This window comes from Chenopodium album, chromosome 2 (assembly GCF_948465745.1).
Source record: "Chenopodium album chromosome 2, dcCheAlbu1.1, whole genome shotgun sequence".
In the NCBI taxonomy this organism is placed as follows: Eukaryota; Viridiplantae; Streptophyta; class Magnoliopsida; order Caryophyllales; family Amaranthaceae; genus Chenopodium; species Chenopodium album.
Window position 1 is genome coordinate 75,818,480 of NC_137835.1, and position 19,198 is coordinate 75,837,677.

General features: G+C 34.5%; 1 protein-coding gene across 3 annotated transcripts; it reads left to right on the top strand.

The window, feature by feature from the left end:
* The first annotated feature begins 8,099 nt into the window (after positions 1 to 8,099).
* On the top strand, positions 8,100 to 17,710 carry LOC145587943 (transcription factor LHW-like). Of its 3 annotated transcripts, XM_081644597.1 has the most exons (11): positions 8,100 to 8,346; positions 10,918 to 11,320; positions 11,743 to 11,961; positions 13,507 to 13,600; positions 13,681 to 13,722; positions 14,183 to 14,242; positions 14,890 to 16,224; positions 16,304 to 16,405; positions 16,783 to 16,872; positions 16,983 to 17,105; positions 17,194 to 17,710. In XM_081644597.1, exons 2-11 carry the CDS (start codon positions 11,220 to 11,222, stop codon positions 17,287 to 17,289), a joined length of 2,262 nt encoding a protein of 753 aa, XP_081500723.1. In that variant the 5' UTR covers positions 8,100 to 8,346; positions 10,918 to 11,219; the 3' UTR covers positions 17,290 to 17,710. The 3 variants fall into 3 exon arrangements, 1 of the variants encoding a protein (XP_081500723.1); XR_014101502.1 differs by lacking the exons at positions 16,783 to 16,872; positions 16,983 to 17,105; positions 17,194 to 17,710 and adding an exon at positions 16,517 to 16,754 and having other exon boundaries at positions 14,890 to 16,405; XR_014101503.1 differs by lacking the exons at positions 16,783 to 16,872; positions 16,983 to 17,105; positions 17,194 to 17,710 and adding an exon at positions 16,517 to 16,754 and having other exon boundaries at positions 11,782 to 11,961; positions 14,890 to 16,405.
* Positions 17,711 to 19,198: the final 1,488 nt, after the last annotated feature.

Genomic DNA, 19,198 nt, shown 5'->3' on the forward strand with positions numbered 1-19,198 from the left:
AAAAAAAATTGTAGCTATAAAGTATATGCTCAAGGGCACTGGTGGACCTACGTTGGAGCAAGGGGTAGCACGTGCTACCCCTTAAAAAAAAAAAAAAAAAAAAAAAAACTGCAAAATGTTTAAAAATACTACAGCAATAATTATGTATATATATTTTTCATTGCTTACATATTAAGTACAATGTGCATTGCTCTGGTGGTGCGGCCAATGTGGTTAGAATTGTTTAATTGCAATAGGTTGGGAGTTCGAGACCTATAGGCCTACTCAGTTAATGTGTTTTTTTTTTTGTTTTTTTTTTTCCCCTTTTCGTATGAATTACCATGTAGAAATAGCTTTCTAATTTACAATACTCTCTCCATTCATAGTAATTCTTCCCATTTTCGTGCATATCTTTTTTTCCAAAGCTCATACTTGATCATTAAATTATTTAGCTTTATACAAGTAACAATGTTTATGAAAATTTACATAGAAATGTATATAAAAAATATGGCATGTTATATATATTTTTTTCTTATATTCAATGCATCATGCATTCATGACGTATAAAACTTTAACCAATTGATTGATAATAATTCTAATACATACTTTGTAGTGTATAATTCATGAAGCATTTAAGAGAGTACTTTTTAATTTGATAACAATTATAAACGGAGTATATATTATGGACAAATTAAATGGCACTAATATTAGTAAATATGGGGTTTTGTTTTAACAAGTCAAAGTGGTATATGTATAGTAAAAAGGTCAAAATTGTGCATGCACTTACTAAAATAAGAAGGGGGTATAATTTTTAGATAACACATTATTCCCTCTGTGTTTTAATAAGTGTTACAGTTTGACTTTTTTCACTATTCACTTAATGTTTTGACTTGATTAATTTACCAATATATAAAAAACAAATGTTATTGAATAATACATTGTTGGATTCGTTACAATGATATGCATACTTTCATATTACAAAATTTCCTATGATTATACTAACATATAATTAGATAAATTAATGTTCAAAGTAGTGTCTCGACAAGCATGTTTGATCAATTTGTAACTCTTATTAAACACACGGAGGGAGTGTATAAAGTTAACCCAATTCGTTCGTTTGATTGTAGTATACTGCAACAATTTAAATAGTTTATTATGACTTTATGAGTTCTAGTTATTTACGGTTTGCTAATAGTTATTTAATGCGTAGTGCTACCCCTAGTTTGAAATCCTGGATCCGCCACTGCTCAAGGGTAAGGGTAAGGGTAAGGGTAGTATAAATAGCTAGAGAAAATATTGTAGCTGAGTGAATAAAAAAAAAATATGAAGGTAATTTGTTATTTTCATAGTGTCTAAAAATGAAAATATAGAAAATGGGAACAACTTTTTGAGAGGCCTCAAAACAAAAACAAGAACTATGTTTGGAGGGAGTAATTGCCTACTTAATTAATTGGTTAGATTATAAGATTTGTACTTATATCTCGGCTATCAAATTCCAACAAAGTAATTTGAAATTTGGAAGTGTAGATTTTCTTATACTTCCCTTCTAATTTTTAATTTTTTACGGGGTTTCACTGGTAGAAAAATACAAATAGGCAACCCCCAATTGGCACCGGTTCAGACCAAACCGGTGCCAAAAACCGGCCTAAAATTGGGCGGGGATTTAGACCAAGAACAATGGCACCGGTTCAGATCAAACCGGTGCCAAAAATAACAAGGCCACCAGTTTGAACCGGTGCCACTGAACCGGTGCTACAAAAAAAAAAAAACCGGGATTGTTCATTTATAAAACCTAACATCCTTATCTCTCCTCTTAGCTTCTCTCTCCTCTCTTTATCCTCCAAGGCTCCAACTGAGCGCCTCTCCTCCTTCTCCTCCAACTGAGCGCCTCTCCTCCTCTCTCCTCTCTTTCTCCTCTCAGCTTTCCGACCTCTGTTCTCTGTCTCTCTCCCCTCTCTGTCCTCTTCTTCTGACCTGATAACTACATCTAAGCCCGGCTTCGCCCCTCTCGCAGTAGGTGCTTCTTGCTCGCCTCGCTCTTGTGACATGCATGCTATCTTAGAGTGACGTAATTGATCTTGGAATTATTTGATCTTGGAATTAATTGATCTTGGAATTATTTGGGTTAATTGATTTTGTCATTTTTTGCACTTAATTGATTTTTCGAAATTTCTGGGTTTAATTGATTTTCGAAAGTTTTGGGGTTAAGTGATTTTCTGGGTTTGCTGGGTTTAATCGATTGCTGGGTTTGCTTCTGGGTTTAATTGATTTTCTGGGTTTAATCGATTTTCTGAATTCTGGGGTTAATTGATTTTCTGGGGTTAATCGATTTTCTGAATTCTGGGATTAATCGATTAATTCAGAAAACCCAGCAAAATTCTGGGGTCAACTAATTTTGCTGGGTTTGATTTTGGGTTAATTGATTTTCTCGTTCATGCATTAGTTTTCTGGGTTTGCTTCTCGTTTTTTTTTTTTTTTTTTTTTTTTTTTTTTTTTTTTTTTAGTTTTAATAATTTCTGGGTTTTAATTTATGCAGGTGTTAATTCAAGCAACAAGGATTCAAGATTTTGATTTTGGAATATTATTTTGATGTTGTAAATTTTTTTTTTTTTTATTGTTTTACAATTTCAATTTCTGAGTTAATTATAATTCATTGTAATTTTTTTTTTTTTTTTTTGTATGGTACAATAACAATTTACTTGTTGAATATAATGTGATTTACCATTGTTTTGATGTTGAATATAACAATTTCAAGAATCCTTATTTCACCATTTATTTTTGTTTGGTTCGTATTTCATGTTTGTTTGTATATTATTTTTATTATTATTGCAAGAAAAAAGTTATAAAAAAAAATAAAAAAAATAAAAAAATAAAACAAAAAAATACCAAAAAGGCACTGGTTAACCGGTGCCTAAAACAACTACCACTAACAAAAAATATTCCGCGAAATTATTTAAGGCACCGGTTAACCGGTGCCAAAACCGGTTTATGGCACCGGTTCAAAACCGGAGCCAAAAAGGGGTGTAATTGGCACCCCCCACATAGGCAGCGGTTCAAACCGGTGCCTTAAGCCGGGTTTGAACCGCTGCTAAATCCCTTTTTTCACCTAGTGTTTGCCCACTTATACCAACCTGGGTTGATATGTGGGAGACTCTTCAATGAGAGTTGATACACATACAACCATTGTATATTATCCCTACCTACAACACCATTAAATTTTTGACACATCATTAGAAAAAAGGAGAAAATTAGAAGTCATTGAATAAAATGGAACTTGGGCCCATTATTCTAGCCAATCAAAACATGACAAATTAGAGTTGTATGTAGGGACCACATACAACAATTGTATGTGTAGCCTTTAGCCTCTTGGAATTAATATGTGAGTGGTCTCAATTTTGAAGCCAGTTAATGTCTTGGTTTAGTACTCCGAAAGTCGGAATACAATAATTGTGTATGAAACTAATTACATACACCGATTTGTACGTGATGTATACATCATATAACTAATATATAAAGCTAAACTTTTAGCCAGGTCACGAGACAGCGACACTTGGCATTCTTACTTTTCGCCAAGTGTCGCGCCACCTTGGGTAAATTTAAATAAACTTCATATGATTGAAAAAAAAAAAAAAAAAAAAAAAAAAAAAAAAAAAAAAACCCGTCAAGTGTCGCGCTACCTTGGATAGATTTCATAAGATAAAAAAAAAAATAGGTAAGAATTCTATAGGATAGAATTTTAGAATAAGATTATTAATTTAGAGTTATATTTTTGATAAAATACCAAATAATAAATTTATAATTAGGCCACAAGACAACATCATTTAGCATTTTAATTTTTCGCCAAGTATCCACGTTGGATAAATATAGATTGACTTTGTATCAAAAAGAGTTAATTTAGAATTCTATTTTCAATCAAATTGAATTATAATACGTAGTATAATTTTATCTTAAAAGTCCATAAACTACCCGGGCATCGCCGGGGCACAAAACTAGTGTATTTTTAAATTTATACATACGAAATTAAAAAAATAATAAAAGAAGATGTTTAATGCTTATTTTAGCCATAAGGGCTACATATAACTTTACTGTTGAAATATGCCTTGAATTTGGGTTTAGGAGCAACGAGCTATAGTTCGAGAGGTAGCTCGGTAGTTTCGGAAGCATATGGAGTTGCGACGAAATTGGAGCTATAGCTCCTATGCGAGTGAGCTATAGCTCACGAAGACATATTGGTTCGACTAGGCCGAGCGATAGCTCGCTCGGTAGCTCGCGAAGGTCGAAGGTGAGATAGGGGCCGAGCGATAGCTCGCTCGACCATGAACGATAGCTCAACTGGGGTCCGAGCGATAGCTCGCTCGATGGTGAGCGAGAGCTCTCCGTTTGTGCACGGTGGAACCCACACGATTTATTAGGGTTTCATGGGCCGTTTTTATGCACTTATCTATCTTATTTGGGGAAGCTATATATATTCCTAGTTAGGGTTTATTCATAGCTTAGTCTATTATGGATAATTGACATTATCAATCTGTAATCTGGAATTTCCTCAAGATCAATAAAGCTTTTCTCTCGCCTGCCCGTGGACGTAGCCAACACATTGTTGGTGAACCACGTAAATCTGTGTGTGCTATTTATTTGTTTTGCATTCATTAATTTGTTCTTTCTCACATCCGTTACAACAATTGGTATCAAGAGCTTAGGTTCGATTTGAGTGGGAAAGATGTCTGGGATGAATGTTACAATTGATAAATTCACGAGGAGGAATAGTTTTAGTCTGTGGCAGATGAAGATGCGGGCTTTGTTGAAGCAGCAAGGGCTATGGGCGTCGTTGGCAAAGAAGTCATCGAGTCTAGATGACGCGGAGACACCATCGACAAAGAAGTCACCGGGTCCGGATACCGCTGAGATGGCCATTCTGGAGGAGAAGGCACATTCAACAATCATGTTATGTCTGGCAGACGATGTTATCACTGAGGTCGCGAAGGAGGAAACCGCATCGGGTCTATGGTTGAAATTGGAGAGTCTATACATGACAAAGTCTTTAACCAAAAAGTTGCTATTGAAGCAACGTCTGTTCGGTCTACGAATGTTTGAAGGTACATCCCTTAGAGAACACTTAGATCAATTGAATACGATTTTGTTAGAATTGCGTAATATTGATGTTAAGGTTGAGGATGAGGATGCTGCCTTAATTTTGTTAATGTCTTTACCAGTGTCATATGAGAATTTTGTGCAGTCTTGTATTATTGGTAAAGAGACAGTGTCTTTAGAGGAGGTTAGATCTACTCTCCATACTAGAGAGTTACGCCATAAGGCGTCTGCTACAGGTACAGATGATCAGGCTGCCGGATTAGTAGCCAGTGAAGGTAATGGACAGGGGAATTCGAGGAGAAAATCAAGGAAACCATATTCTAGGGGTCCTAAACCTAATGATATCTGTAATTACTGTAAGGAGAAGGGGCATTGGAATCTGAATGTCCCAAGAAGATGAGACAACAGGAAAATTCAGAGTCTGCAGATATTGCAGATGGAGACACCCGTTCAAAAGAGGATTATGTCCTGATTGCTGATGAGCGTGCGCATCAATATGATGTGTGGGTTCTAGATTCGGGGGCGTCTTATCATATGTGTTCACGTAGGGAGTGGTTTACGAACTACGAACAGGTTAATGGAGGTGTTACTATGGCCAACAACAAAGTCTGCAAAATAATTGGTATAGGGTCCATCAGAATTCGAACACATGATGGTAAATTATGTTTGTTGAACAATGTTAGGCATGTTCCACAGATCACGAGGAATTTGATTTCACTTAGTCTTCTAGACAGAAAAGGGTTCAGTTTCAAAGGTGAAGGTGGAGGGTTGTATGTCTACAAGGGTTCAAAGGTAGTTCTGAAAGGTGTTAAACGGGAGACATTGTATGTTTTGCAAGGGTCTACGTTATCTGTTTTTGAGTCTGGTGTTGTCACATCATCTGTTTATGGTAGTGTTGAGAAACAGGTGGAGCATAGAGTCACTCTAGGTGGGGGTGGTGGTCCACGTCCGGGAAAGATCAGTCAACACTCACAATCTGAGTCTGAGTCTGAATTTAAAGCATCACAGTCTTCGCCATTGAAATCGGGTCAGTCTAGTTTGGCTCTTGGTCGGCATGTAATCTTTGGGAACTCTCCCCAAAGGAAAGGTCGGGAAGACAAGGTGGCTTTTGCACTATCTGTTGGAGAGGTGGATATATCTGAGCCGCCCAAGGGAGGTGTTGCTCGTGCTAGGAAGAAGCATTGTCAAGCCGTTTGTTCGAATATAGTTCCGCATGGACTTACAAATTATTCGAAGCTGTTAGTAGCCCTTAGGGGCTAATCTGGAGCTCTACGAGGCTAATCTGGAGTCCTACGGGACTAATCTGGTCTGGTTGTCTTTCGGGACAAGTCTGGTTGCAGGGAGAGTCTGGGCATTGTGATCAATGCGTCTGGTTATCTGGTTTTGTGAGAGGATTCAAGTCAAGGTGGAGATTGTTGAAATATGCCTTGAATTTGGGTTTAGGAGCAACGAGCTATAACTCGAGAGGTAGCTCGGTAGTTTCGGAAGCATATAGAGTTGCGACGAAATTGGAGCTATAGCTCCTATGCGAGTGAGCTATAGCTCACGAAGACATATTGGTTCGACTAGGCCGAACGATAGCTCGCTCGGTAGCTCGCGAAGGTCGAAGGTGAGATGGGGGCCGAGCGATAGCTCGCTCAACCATGAGCGATAGCTCGACTGGGGTCCGAGCGATAGCTCGCTCGATGGTGAGCGAGAGCTCTCCGTTTGTGCACGGTGGAACCCACTCGATTTATTAGGGTTTCATGGGCCGTTTTATGCACTTATCTATCTTATTTGGGGAAGCTATATATATTCCTAGTTAGGGTTTATTCATAGCTTAGTCTATTATTGATAATTGACATTATCAATCTGTAATCTGGAATTTCCTCAAGATCAATAAAGCTTTTCTCTCACCTGCTCGTGAACGTAGCCAACACTTTGTTGGTGAACCACGTAAATCTGTGTGTGCTATTTATTTGTTTTGCATTCATTAATTTGTTCTTTCTCACATCCGTTACAACATTTACCCTTATACGAGTAATAATGTCTATGCTTTTAAGTATGTGTTTTAGCTGCAATCTAATAATACGGAGTGTATCAAAATTGCATATTAACATGTAACTAGTATATATTCTAATTTGCTGGTCTAATGTTAGTTTAAAACCGAGACATTGCTTACATACATAAGGTTTTTATTATTATTAAATTTTTTTTTTCTTATTTAAGACTCCGACAATCCAAACATCAAATTTTAAATAAAACACTAGAAAATAAGGAAAATACGTAAATGAATAGAATCCTTCACCTTCAAATCTCCTCAATAACATCTATATCTATATCTATCTATCTATACTTTATTAGTATTTAAAAACACAAACCACACATTACTTATATGCCACATGTCACCACAAATCACTCATATGCCACATGCCACCTTCTTTATCAAAAAAAATAAAAAAAAAATCATGTCTTTATGCGTTCCGTAACTTACAAATTTAAATAAGGAAATTAAATGTTTCAACTATATCAAAATAAAGTCGCAGTCTTTTCATATCATAAACTTAAAATAAAGTAATAGTAAAAAAAAAATTGAGTTAATTAGTCCACATTATATAAACATAGAAAGTACAATAAAACAGTGTTGACTCATACAACACAAATAAGTAACACATTACAAGGAAAATACTTTAAGTAACAACCCGTGCATGGAACGGGTCAGAAGGCTAGTTATAATTTAAGACAAGAATAACCAAATCAGCCAAGCATTAAGTTTGGAGTATAAAACATGAAATAGTACTCCGTAGTAGGTTGATACCTTCTCAGCTTCCATATTGAAAAATACAATACTCTATTACAAAATCAACCAAAGACAATACTCTAATTATACAAATTCAACAAAGGACAAAAAGTAAGTGGACACATTAAGTGTACCACAGCTCATCACTAAATTAAAAATCCTTAATAGATCTGTCGAGTTTACGTCACACCAAATTATTAATTATATTAAACCCCAAAACAGAAAAATTAATACAAATAAGCGGCGACTTGCAACCGAGATACCTCTATTAGTAAATCAAAAAACATTATTTCTCTTTATAAATCCACCAAATATATTTCATCAATTTATTCATCTTCTAATCTCTAATTTTCCCTTCTCTAAATTGATCGAGATTTTTCTTTTTTAATTTCTAGTAATCGAATTCAAATCTTTGTGGAATAAATTGAAGATGAAGGGCTATTGACTAACAACATTTATGCATGTCTTTGATATTCAGACATCTAGCTTCTCCAAGCCCGGTAATATTTCTGTTTTCGACCATCCCTTGTTTAAGCGTTTGTTATTTGCATATATTATGTCATATAAACATTAAATATATTTCTTAAAGTTGTACTATATGAATATTTGAAACTATATATGCTTTCTTTGGTTGTTAATAGTTTATTTATTTATTTTTCTTTTTTACTTTACTTTCATACATAGACTATGCATGTTTAATTAAGATTTTCAATAATGTTTAACTTTGTATATGATGAGTACTTCCTAGTTTTATTCAGCTCGCTTTGCCTTAATTAGTTATGCTTTAATGTAGTTTAATAAAGGGTAAGTTCTTGATGTATGTAAGCTAAGGGACTAAGGGAGAAGTTGTAAGAGACATCGTGTGCGTTTCATGACAAAAATTGATAGATTAATGTTGATTTTGTATCTAAATCAAATAAGTATATACTTGTAATATTTTGATGTATTAAAATCAAAGTCAAAGATTGATGAAAATTTTTGCAAACTTCAACCTTAGGCAAAAGTAATACGACATTTACAATAAAAAATAAATCCAGCATATAAATCATGTAAGATTTTAATTGAGCAAAATCATGATCATTGTGTGTGAGATCTGAATGTAATTTTAATATTTACTTGCATTACTTCAACCTATAATAATTAGTAATAATGCAATTGTTGATGAATGTAGTTTTTATTATTTTTACTATGTATTAGAATTGAAGATGAAATTGTTGATGTAAGATAGTAAAATTAACTCACCACATATTAAACTTCTTTCTCTATCCCCTCTTTTTCACCCGGCTAAGGAGTAAATGACATGATGATATAATAATTACATACAATATACTTTTCCTAAAAAAAAAATAAAAATTACACACAATATACTACCCCTGTTTTTTTAGTTAATAGATTATTGTTAACTTTAGCACTATTCACAAATTTTTCTTAGATCATATTTAGTGTTTTATACATAATGAAAGATATAGACATGTGGAATCTTGTTAGATTCACTAAGATATATATTTTTAAAATAACATCTTTTCATAATTTTTTTGATTCTCTGTTGTTACATATATCAATGATTAAATTTGTACACTGATAAACATGACTAATAATAAAAGGAAAATATGTGTAGAACTACCCGGAAGATAGGGTATTTTGTGAAGAACTACCCATTTTTTTTTATATGTTTACAACTATCCGGAAGATGGAAAACGTTTGGATATCACTGCCCAATAACGTTTTTCGTCCATTTTACACGTTAGTGGGGCCCACTTTTAACCTTTCCCACCCAATTTACTCCCCCCACCTACCTTTTCTCTTTCCTCTTTTATTTCCCTCCATTATTACTCCACCCTCTTCCTTCATTCTCTTCTTTTACTCTCTTCAATTGACCTTCAAATTCTCCCAAGACTTCCGGTAAAATCAATTTGAAAAATTTGCATCCTCTTCTACCAGATGCAACATCATAGAATTTACAAGCCAAAAATCTTCTCACAGGGTTTTTTGTAGTCCACGACGTCTCCAATTTTGGTGGAATGCCACAATTGCACTTGTTTGGATGATATTGCATAGAGAAGTGGTATGATGAACTCGACATCCTACCAATTACCATGTCAATTAGTAATATAAAATACTTAAAAATGCTTCACAACTCAATCTGTAACCCAAAATAACCCAAATCAAAGACTCAATTGATGAATTCCTAAACCCTAAAAATAAAAACCCCCAAATTTGATTGAACTCATAAACCCTAATTTGAATCAGAAATTTAAAGCCTAATTCTTTTAATTGCATTCTTCTAAAACTTGTAAACTAATGCGAAAAACAATTAATTAGTACAAAATTGTGAAAGATTACCTAAATTTGTGTTCACTTGCTTGAATTCTTGAATCTAAATTTTTCTGTGAGAAGGGAGGGAAAATTATGAAGGAATTGAAGAGGAGAGAGAAAAGGTAGTTGGGGGGAGTAAATTGGGTGGGAAAGGTTAAAAGTGGGCCCCACTAACGTGTAAAATGGACGGAAAACGTTATTGGGTAGTGCTACCCAAACGTTTTCAATCTTCCGGGTAGTTGTAAACAATTTTTAAAAAATGGGTAGTTTTTCACAAAACACCCTATTTTCCGGGTATTTCTACACAAATTTTCCATAATAAAACGAGTCAACTAAAAAAATATAAGTATATCTTATACATACAGATGAGACTAATTGGTGTATATTCTCTATAATAATTTGATTGCGTAGCTGATGAGATCTATATTTGAAGTCAAAGTTATGCATTGACTAGTTTCATACAAGATTGTTGCAATTATTAATGAAAGAGCGTATTATTGAGTATCATTGCACTGCATTAATTTTCATCTTCATGTTGTTTTAAGAAAAAAAAAGAGTAAGACATCTAAAATTTATTACTATCATGTTACGTACTTATTCTTCAATTCATGCATAATGTCCTTTTAGATGCGAGGATTTTCAATTATTAATTAATAATCTTGAATGTACAATGTACAATTTACAATTCTTACAACTGAACGTACATGGAAAATTGCCTTTAGTTGCTAATTGTTGTCACGATCTTGTTTGCGCAGATCATTTTGCGAGTAAAGATTGTTACATGTGGTACGTATAACACAAAGTTTTTATGAACAACAAATTAAATGGCAAATTGCTTGATGAAAAAAGTGAGTTAAACTTAGCAATGTGCTGGTTGCTTCTTGGGATGTGGCCATTGCTAAAAAGAAGGGCAAGTTTTCGAGTTCGACAAGCCGGAGGAGCTTCATACAGTGGTAGCTAACGAAGATTATATAACTTAGAAAGTGTTGCAATATATTGGTCAGTTCAATTTTGTTTTAAGAAATCATAACTTTTATAATACGACTAATCTTGGCTGATGGAAACTGTTGCCTTAAGGCAATTGCTTAAAAATCTCTGCACTGGTTCTCAATGGAGCTATGCTGTGTTTTGGAAGCTTCAACAAGTAGAAAACTACAAGTAAGATATTCTTTCGTTTTTGGTCATATAATATTATTATATTAATCCCGACCTCTAATTAATCACTTGATGTTCTAAAAAAGTTGTCATTTTCTCAAAAATTTAATATGTACTCTGCTATATAATGGAAATTTGATGATTTTACAAGGGATATAAAGTAGCATTGTTACATATGCTATATATTGTTACACATGCAAGTTTTGGGTATTATTTGTGAGATATAAAATTTTCAAAAATTACAACGGATGTAGTATGTAGAATTGTTGAGACCTTTAGAAAGGTCAATAGACGTTAACACTATACACGTATCGGATTGAATATATGGAATAGTCTTTGCTAAATGTTTGATAGGTTGTAATGATTGTTGGATATAAACATAGTTGTTCACCATGTATACACTAAAACTTGATTATTTTCAATAGGGTATTGACCTGTGAAGATGTGTATTGCGACTCCGATAGGTCGTTACAGCAACCATGTCTATCAAGCAATCCTAATAACTCATCAAGTCAAGAAGACATACAAAGTTTTGGATATGAAGCAATAAACATTTGTGATGGTGTACAATCCTTGGGAGTAGGATATCCTATTGAATTTGCAGTTGCTGATATGTCATGTTGTCAATATTTGCTAGGAGAGGGGTATGATCTCTCTTACACTATTTGATTTATTTCGGAAGAATGGAATAATTATGAATTTATGATTATTATGATGGGGACATGGGGTGTTTGTTCGTTTGAATATGGAGATCAACTATTCAACTAGACTATATATATAGAGTTAGCCAAGCAACAACTTTAGTGATTACTCAACTTAAAAGTGAGGTTTGTAGTTAATTGCTAATTAAAAATGAAAATTTGATTTTTACCACCTCCAAAAAACCACTTATTTGCTTTTACCACCTCTATAAAAATTAAAAAAAAGTTTTATTTTACCAGCACATAAAAAAAAATGAAAATTGGCATTTACCATCAATCCCCGCCAACTAATGGATTCCGTCTATAAATCCGTTAGTAGGGCCTATCATGTCCACGAGTTACCATATTATTGGGTTTTATGGTGACTCGTGGACATGTTAGGCACCACTAACGGATTTATAGACGGAATCCGTTAGTTGGCCGTGATAAGTGTTAAAAGCTAACTTTTATTTTTTTATATATGGTGGTAAAATAAAACTTTTTTTATAGAGATGGTAAAAGCAAATTTTTCGTTTATTGCATGTGGTAAAAGTCAAAATAAAATAAAACGAATTTTAAGTGGTCACGTGCACGTGATTTTTTATTTTTTTTGGGCCGAAAAAAGTCAAATGGCTAAAATCTGGTCAAAACACCACACGTCCACAGCCCAAATATGATAAAAAGGACCCACCTTTTTTTTTTTATAAAAAAGACCTTCGCAACAAAAACATCTACATTAAATTATCTTTTGAGACAGATTTTCCTTAATGGTGTTAAAATATTTTTCCCATTATGTCACAAGCATATTGAACAAGGTACAAATTCTTAAATGGACCTGGTTCACACTAATTTATTGTGAACCACTAACATTAGAGAAAATATGGTTGTTTTATCAATTAAAAAAAGGGTCACTATAATAAAAAAAAAAAGTCACTATGTTGAAATAAAAATCATTTTGATAATATATAGGCCTGGTTAATTTTGTAATGAAATATTTTATATACTGATCAATATGAATAATAAAGGTCACTATGTTAAAATTAGGGTAATAGCGTTGTATTTCAAGTTCACAATATTATTAAACGTTGTAGTAGTTTTAATAAAGGTTACTATGTTAAAAATAAAGTTACTATGTTAAAAATAATGGTCACTATGTTCAATATAATGTCAGTTGCGTGTATATAGACCTCGGGTCCACAATAATATTATTGTGGAACAGGTCCAGGCAAGTCTTTTTGTGAACAAGGATATGATGAATAACTATTAGCTAGTAACACAATAATTTAAGTTTCCAATCACAAATTATAACACAACACTATCAAAGACATATATTCTCTAATTCCATAACTCCCAATCTCACGTACCAATCTCAACGCCGTGAAGACTTTATTTTAATTGATGTAGTTATAACTACAAATTGGCTCCGTCAAAAAAAAAAAAAAAAAAAAAAAAAAAAAAAATGGCGTGCTTGACAATAATTGTAATTTGCTTGAATCTTATATTAATCAGGATGGTGGGAAGAGTGGCATTCGCAGAGAGTGATTTCTGGATCTATTCAGATGACATTCAATCAATTCAGCTCTATTCCAACTTAGGGGCCGGGGTGAGTTTGACCTTATGTTTTAAGTTGCATCATAAATTTAATTTTCCTAAACTAATGCTTTTTTTTTTTTTTTAAAGCAGTACTCTGATGATTGGCTTCTTCCCATTGCAGCAGGAATCAAGGTGAGTTGATTCCATCATACAAAAATGATGTTATAATATCCATCTCACATTAGAGTATACGAGTAAATGAGTAATTATCAAGCTCACATTCAATTGTGCTTGAATTAAACGTGTTAATCTGATTTTGACTCAAGTTAAAATTAACACAAATTTGATTTCATTTTAGCATTTTACTAATATATCAAATTAAATCTCAACAATAACTAATAATGAAAATTTTGAATACTCATTGCACGAGTGCACGACCCGTCTATTTTATATGACATGAACTAAACTGAATTCATTCCCGTGGCAAGACTCATCATTTTTTTTTTTTTTTTTTTTTTTGGGTGCAAATGAGGGGCACCCATCAATTCTATATGACCTGAACTAATTTGAGCCAACACTAACAACCTGCTTGCCAAGGTGCATCAATTATCTAGGAGACATTTTGCTCACTTGTTTGCTTATTTTTGTGCAGACAACTTTACTAGCACCTTTGTTACCATATGGAGTTTTGCAATTGGGCTCATTTGAAAAGGTGACTGATCAATAACCTTGTTAAATGTCAAAAATATTCGCATTAGGTATATATATTGGGACAATATTGCTCCTATTATAAGTTAAATAAAGGTACAAATGCATATGTTGAAGAATAAATAGTGCTTATGTATCTATACGACTATGCATGTATACATATATGAATCACTTTAGTACTTTTGCATGTGTTGAAAAACAAATGGGCTTTTATGGGATGCTATGCAATTCAATTACAGTTCACATTCTTCACATGTAACTTGTGTTTGAAACCGATCGAACAACACAAACCTCTAGATGAACAAAAAAAATACACAAAGTAATATCCTTTTTAAGCCCATATTTACTTGTCACATCGTCTCAACCTCCTATAAGGCTATATTTAGGATATTAAATAATCGGCTTAGCTTACTTGACTAATGGTCATGTTTCGTCTAGATACTAATTCTAAAACAACCTGGAGATTACTTCTCATGCTGCTTTCTCTGCTACTTGTATGAAGTTTGGCATCTCATTGGTAGATTTATGATATTTCATTGGCAGATTTTGATTCAAACTTGTTTTTTGTAATTTAGATTTTAGTATCCTTGTTCACCAATCACTTGTACGAAAGTATGAAGCTTATACCTTTTGTTTCTAATAACTGATTAGGTTGATGAAAGTATAGCCGTATGTGCTGATATTAGAGATAGATTCTTCACTCATACCTACATGACAAACATCGCGTTGCCTAGTTATGCTGATGATCTTCTTTGCTCGTCGATTCTGATGGCTGAACCAGAAAACAACAATGAATCATCTTTCACTTACAACAACCTGCAAAGTATGGAATATGAGGATACAAATATAATTCATGATGCAGAATTCATAGAAAACGATTTCCCAGCCACTTATGATCAACTTGTTCCTTTAATGGAGGATAATTTTCTCGAGCTTGAGGAAATTTCCTGTATTATTGATGATCAGAACATGTTTTATCCATACTTGAATACCAATATTGAACCAATTACAAGCGAACTTCTTAGTATTGATACACCATCTGCAACAACAATGTGGATGTTTTCTTGCCATGAAGAAGATTTTCATGATGCTAGAGTCTCTGAAGACTTGTCTGGTGGAATATGTTCTGATTCTGTCCCCAAACAAGTGAGATGTCCGTCTGCAGTTGGATTCGGAGTAGATCATACTGACTGCAGAAATCTCGACAATTTCCTAAGAGATTGTGTGCTACCAGAAGAGGCAGCAGAAATGTGGATGTTTCCTAGACATGAAGAAGAATTTGATGATGCTAGAGTCTCAGCAAAAACATGTGTTCAGAGATGTTCTGATTCCGTTATCAGAGAATTAGAATTTTCTCTGACAGTAGAATCCGGAGTAGGCCTCTGTAGCAGCAGAAATCTCAGCGTTTTTCCTAGAGACTGTGAACTACAAGCAGCGATTCTTCAGCCAGATTTTATAATGTATGATGAGTACGATTATAGGCACTCAGAATGCACAAACAAGGAAAATGTGTACTCTCAGGACGGATTTTGTTTTTCAGCAGTGGAATCGTGTGGACTAGTTGATGAACGTGGTAAACAAGAACATCTGTTGGCAGATGTGGTTGCTACTTCAGTTAATAATTCCTATGACAGTACTAGTTTTAATCGCTGTGAAACTAGTAAATCATCTGTAACCTCATTGGCAGAGACGACTCCTGATACCATCTCAGTACCAGAAGAGTGCAACACTATGTCAGACAACCAAACCATGTTTGGTATGACTTCAGCCCCCTCATTGGAGAGCTTAGAAAGTGCAGCAGTTGCAGATAAGCATCAACTCGAACGTGCTTCTAAGTTGCTTGACGATAAGAATCTCAAGAAGCCCAAACACAGCAGGGGCAAGAAGGAGAAACCCAAGAGTAATGATAGACCGAGGCCAAGAGATAGACAACTTATTCAAGATCGACTCAAGGTGTTGCGCAAATTAGTCCCTGATGGTGCAAATGTCAGTAGCTCTAGTAAAATAACTTACTACTTTTTTCTAATTTGTCCTGTAAAATTCACCATAGTTTTTTTTGCTTCAGAGTAGCATTGATGGACTGCTAGACCAAACAGCAAAGCATATGATGTTCTTAAAAAGTGTGACAGAACGAGCAGAGAAAATGAAACAATTCATAAGTCAAGAGGTACATGAACTCTTAAAACTACTACTACTAGTCTACTACTATACATGCCTTTTGATTTCAAGAAAATCCTATTTGTATGTATCTTCGAAACTACTGTAACACTTTGAGCAGGGTACAGAAACTACCATACTCACATGTGTTACAATTAGCAAGTTTTGTTATCCTTCAAAGCAACGATTGCTCGTGACAAGTGGAATTTTTATTTGGAATCGGATGAAGAGGCCGGAGGAGTGATGCTTGATCCAAGGCTAAAAAAACTACCTGCTGAGGCTGCTATCCTGCTGATTTCGCAAATATAAGCTTCTTCTCTTGGCCCTGTATCCTTCAAAGAACATGAAATTTCCAACAATATAATGACATTTTTCAACTTTCTGCAGGATAATGTTTCTTTAGAAGGTGGAAATGACTTTAAAGCATGCCCTATTATTGTAAAAGATTTGGAACATCCTAGTCAATTTCAGATACAGGTAAATGCTTGTTATCATCCTTTTACTGAACTTCGAATCATCCAAAAAAACTGGTATGAATTAGAAATTGACTAAACTAAATTGGGTTTTCTATATAACTTGTTGAACAGATGATCTGCAATGATGAAGGAGCCTTCTTTGAGATAGCAGAAGTAATGCACAAATTAAAACTAACCATCTTGAAAGGGGCTATGGAAAATCGTCGTAACAAATGGGCAAGCTTCATAGTTGAAGTACTATACGTTACTTTATAGCTGTTATATTATGCATCAATTAATTACAATCTTTTCTTACTAAACAATCGCGGTATATTGGTTACAGGCTTCAAAGGGGTTTAACAAATTGGACATATTCTGGCCTCTAATGCGAATAATACAGCAAAATGGTAACTGGATGACAGACCAACTGTGTCCTTAAATATGTATTCCTTATCGGCGTTGGCTAAGAATTGAAGTGGCAATGAAAGAGAACATGATAGAATGATATCTATGTTATTTACAAGAACGTAAACTTCGTGATCAACCGTGAAAGAAAGTTGTTATTATGTACAATAAGTTAATAAGTTTGTATCTAGCAAGCTATGTTTTGAGGTCTTAATACAACATTGTTTTCACTCAGCTTCACTAATTGGATGCATAATCGTCGTTTGTTTGTTTAGTTATTCGTCTTTTGGTTAAGTAGTCGATAATTAGTGTGTCAACGCTTAGGTTGAAGGTGTAGTTAGCCGGACAAAAGGCGGTCTTAAGGAAGGAGCAAGATTGTATAAACGTCTGGCATGTCTAAATTTCAAGCCAAATGTATTACTCCGTATTAGCCGCATTTGATATATACTTTGGAGTTTGGACATGGGATTTACATCTGTATATTTAGTAATCTCGAAAATTAGTAAACAATTTGGGACGAGCTGAGTGAAAGATTGTTGAACAAGTAGTAAATATAAGGCTTGTTCATTATATTTCCAAATATTGTTTTCAAAGATAAAAATGAAAAAAAAAAAAAAGAGTTTTTAGTCAAATATTTTTACTACCTCCGGTCCACTTTACTTGCAACTATTTTCTTTTTGGCCCGGTCCACTTTACTTGCAACTTTTCCATTTCTTTCCTTTTTTAAGTAACTTTTTAGTGGTAAAATTACCATTTTACCCTTTTTTTTAATTACAAAATTGATTTTATCTAATTAGCTTAAACCCTAACATTAATTAAGTTATCTATTTTCACCAAAATCAATCCCTTAGCCACCAAAACCAATTCCAGCCACCTTCATCCTCTTTCCTCTTCCTCCTCATCACCATTGTTCATCAAATTTCTACATCTTCTTCCTCATCCCCATTTTTTTTCTCTCTCCTCCTTCAACCATTCTTATTATTTTTCCAGATTTGTGGGTTTGTGTGTTCGTGGGTGTGTGGCTTCGTGGGTTTGGTGGTAGGTGGGTGGTTATTGCGGCTCGCCGGTGGGTTTTTCTGTGTTGGTTGTTTCGGCGGTTGGGGGGATAGTATGTGGTCGTTTCGGTGTTGGTTGTTTCGCGGTTGGTGGTTTCGGGGTTGGTTGTGTCGGCGGTGTTGGTTGGGGTTTCCAATCGGTGGGTTGGGGTTGGTGGGTTTCAAATCGGTGGGTTTCGGGGTTGGTGTTTAGGTGTTGGTGGTTTCGGTGTCGGTGGTTCGGGGATCGTGGATGGTGGAATCGGTGGGTTGGTGGAATCGGTGGGTTGGGGGTCGTTGGGTTGTGGGGTCGGTGGTTTGGTGGTTGTGGCTGGGTTGGTGGTGGTGGGTGGGTTTCTTTTTTAAAATTGGGTTGAATTTTTTTTTTTGTTTACTTGCTTAATACTTAATTGTATACCCTTATCTTTCAATAAACATGTTTAGAAAATTTTGCCTCGGCCTCCGCAAACCTCCCCAAAGTTGCAACTAAAGTGGACCGGAGGTAGTATAAAGGATTATGAAATATATACAGTTAGTACTACATATAAACAATTGATGCATTTCCTACATTGGTAGTCTATGACTCTATATTGATTTAGAACTGCTAGATAAATGGGATGTTTGGCATTTAGCTAGCCAAGCTTTTCATTAGCTTTGACTTTTTGATGAGTTGGTCAAACAACCAAAATTTTTTAACACAAACAGGCAAACTATATTACATTAGGGCTCCATAAGAATTCAAAGGACCACATGAGTATTTTTACTCAAACTACTACGCATCAGTGGACTTCAAACCAAATCAAAGCTAACTGATGAAGTTTTTATTAAGGCAATTGTTAAAAAAAAAAAATATTACATTTGGCTATGGTCAAACAACCAAAATAAGTTTTGCCAGAATTGAAAAGCTAC

Coding starts and splice junctions, on each gene's coding strand:
- LOC145587943 (XM_081644597.1), top strand. CDS start 11,220: ATGGAAACTGTTGCCTTAAGGCAATTGCTTAAAAATCTCTGCACTGGT. Junction 14,243..14,889: donor AATTGGGCTCATTTGAAAAG/GTGACTGATCAA, acceptor ATAACTGATTAG/GTTGATGAAAGTATAGCCGT. Junction 16,873..16,982: donor CTAGTCAATTTCAGATACAG/GTAAATGCTTGT, acceptor CTTGTTGAACAG/ATGATCTGCAATGATGAAGG.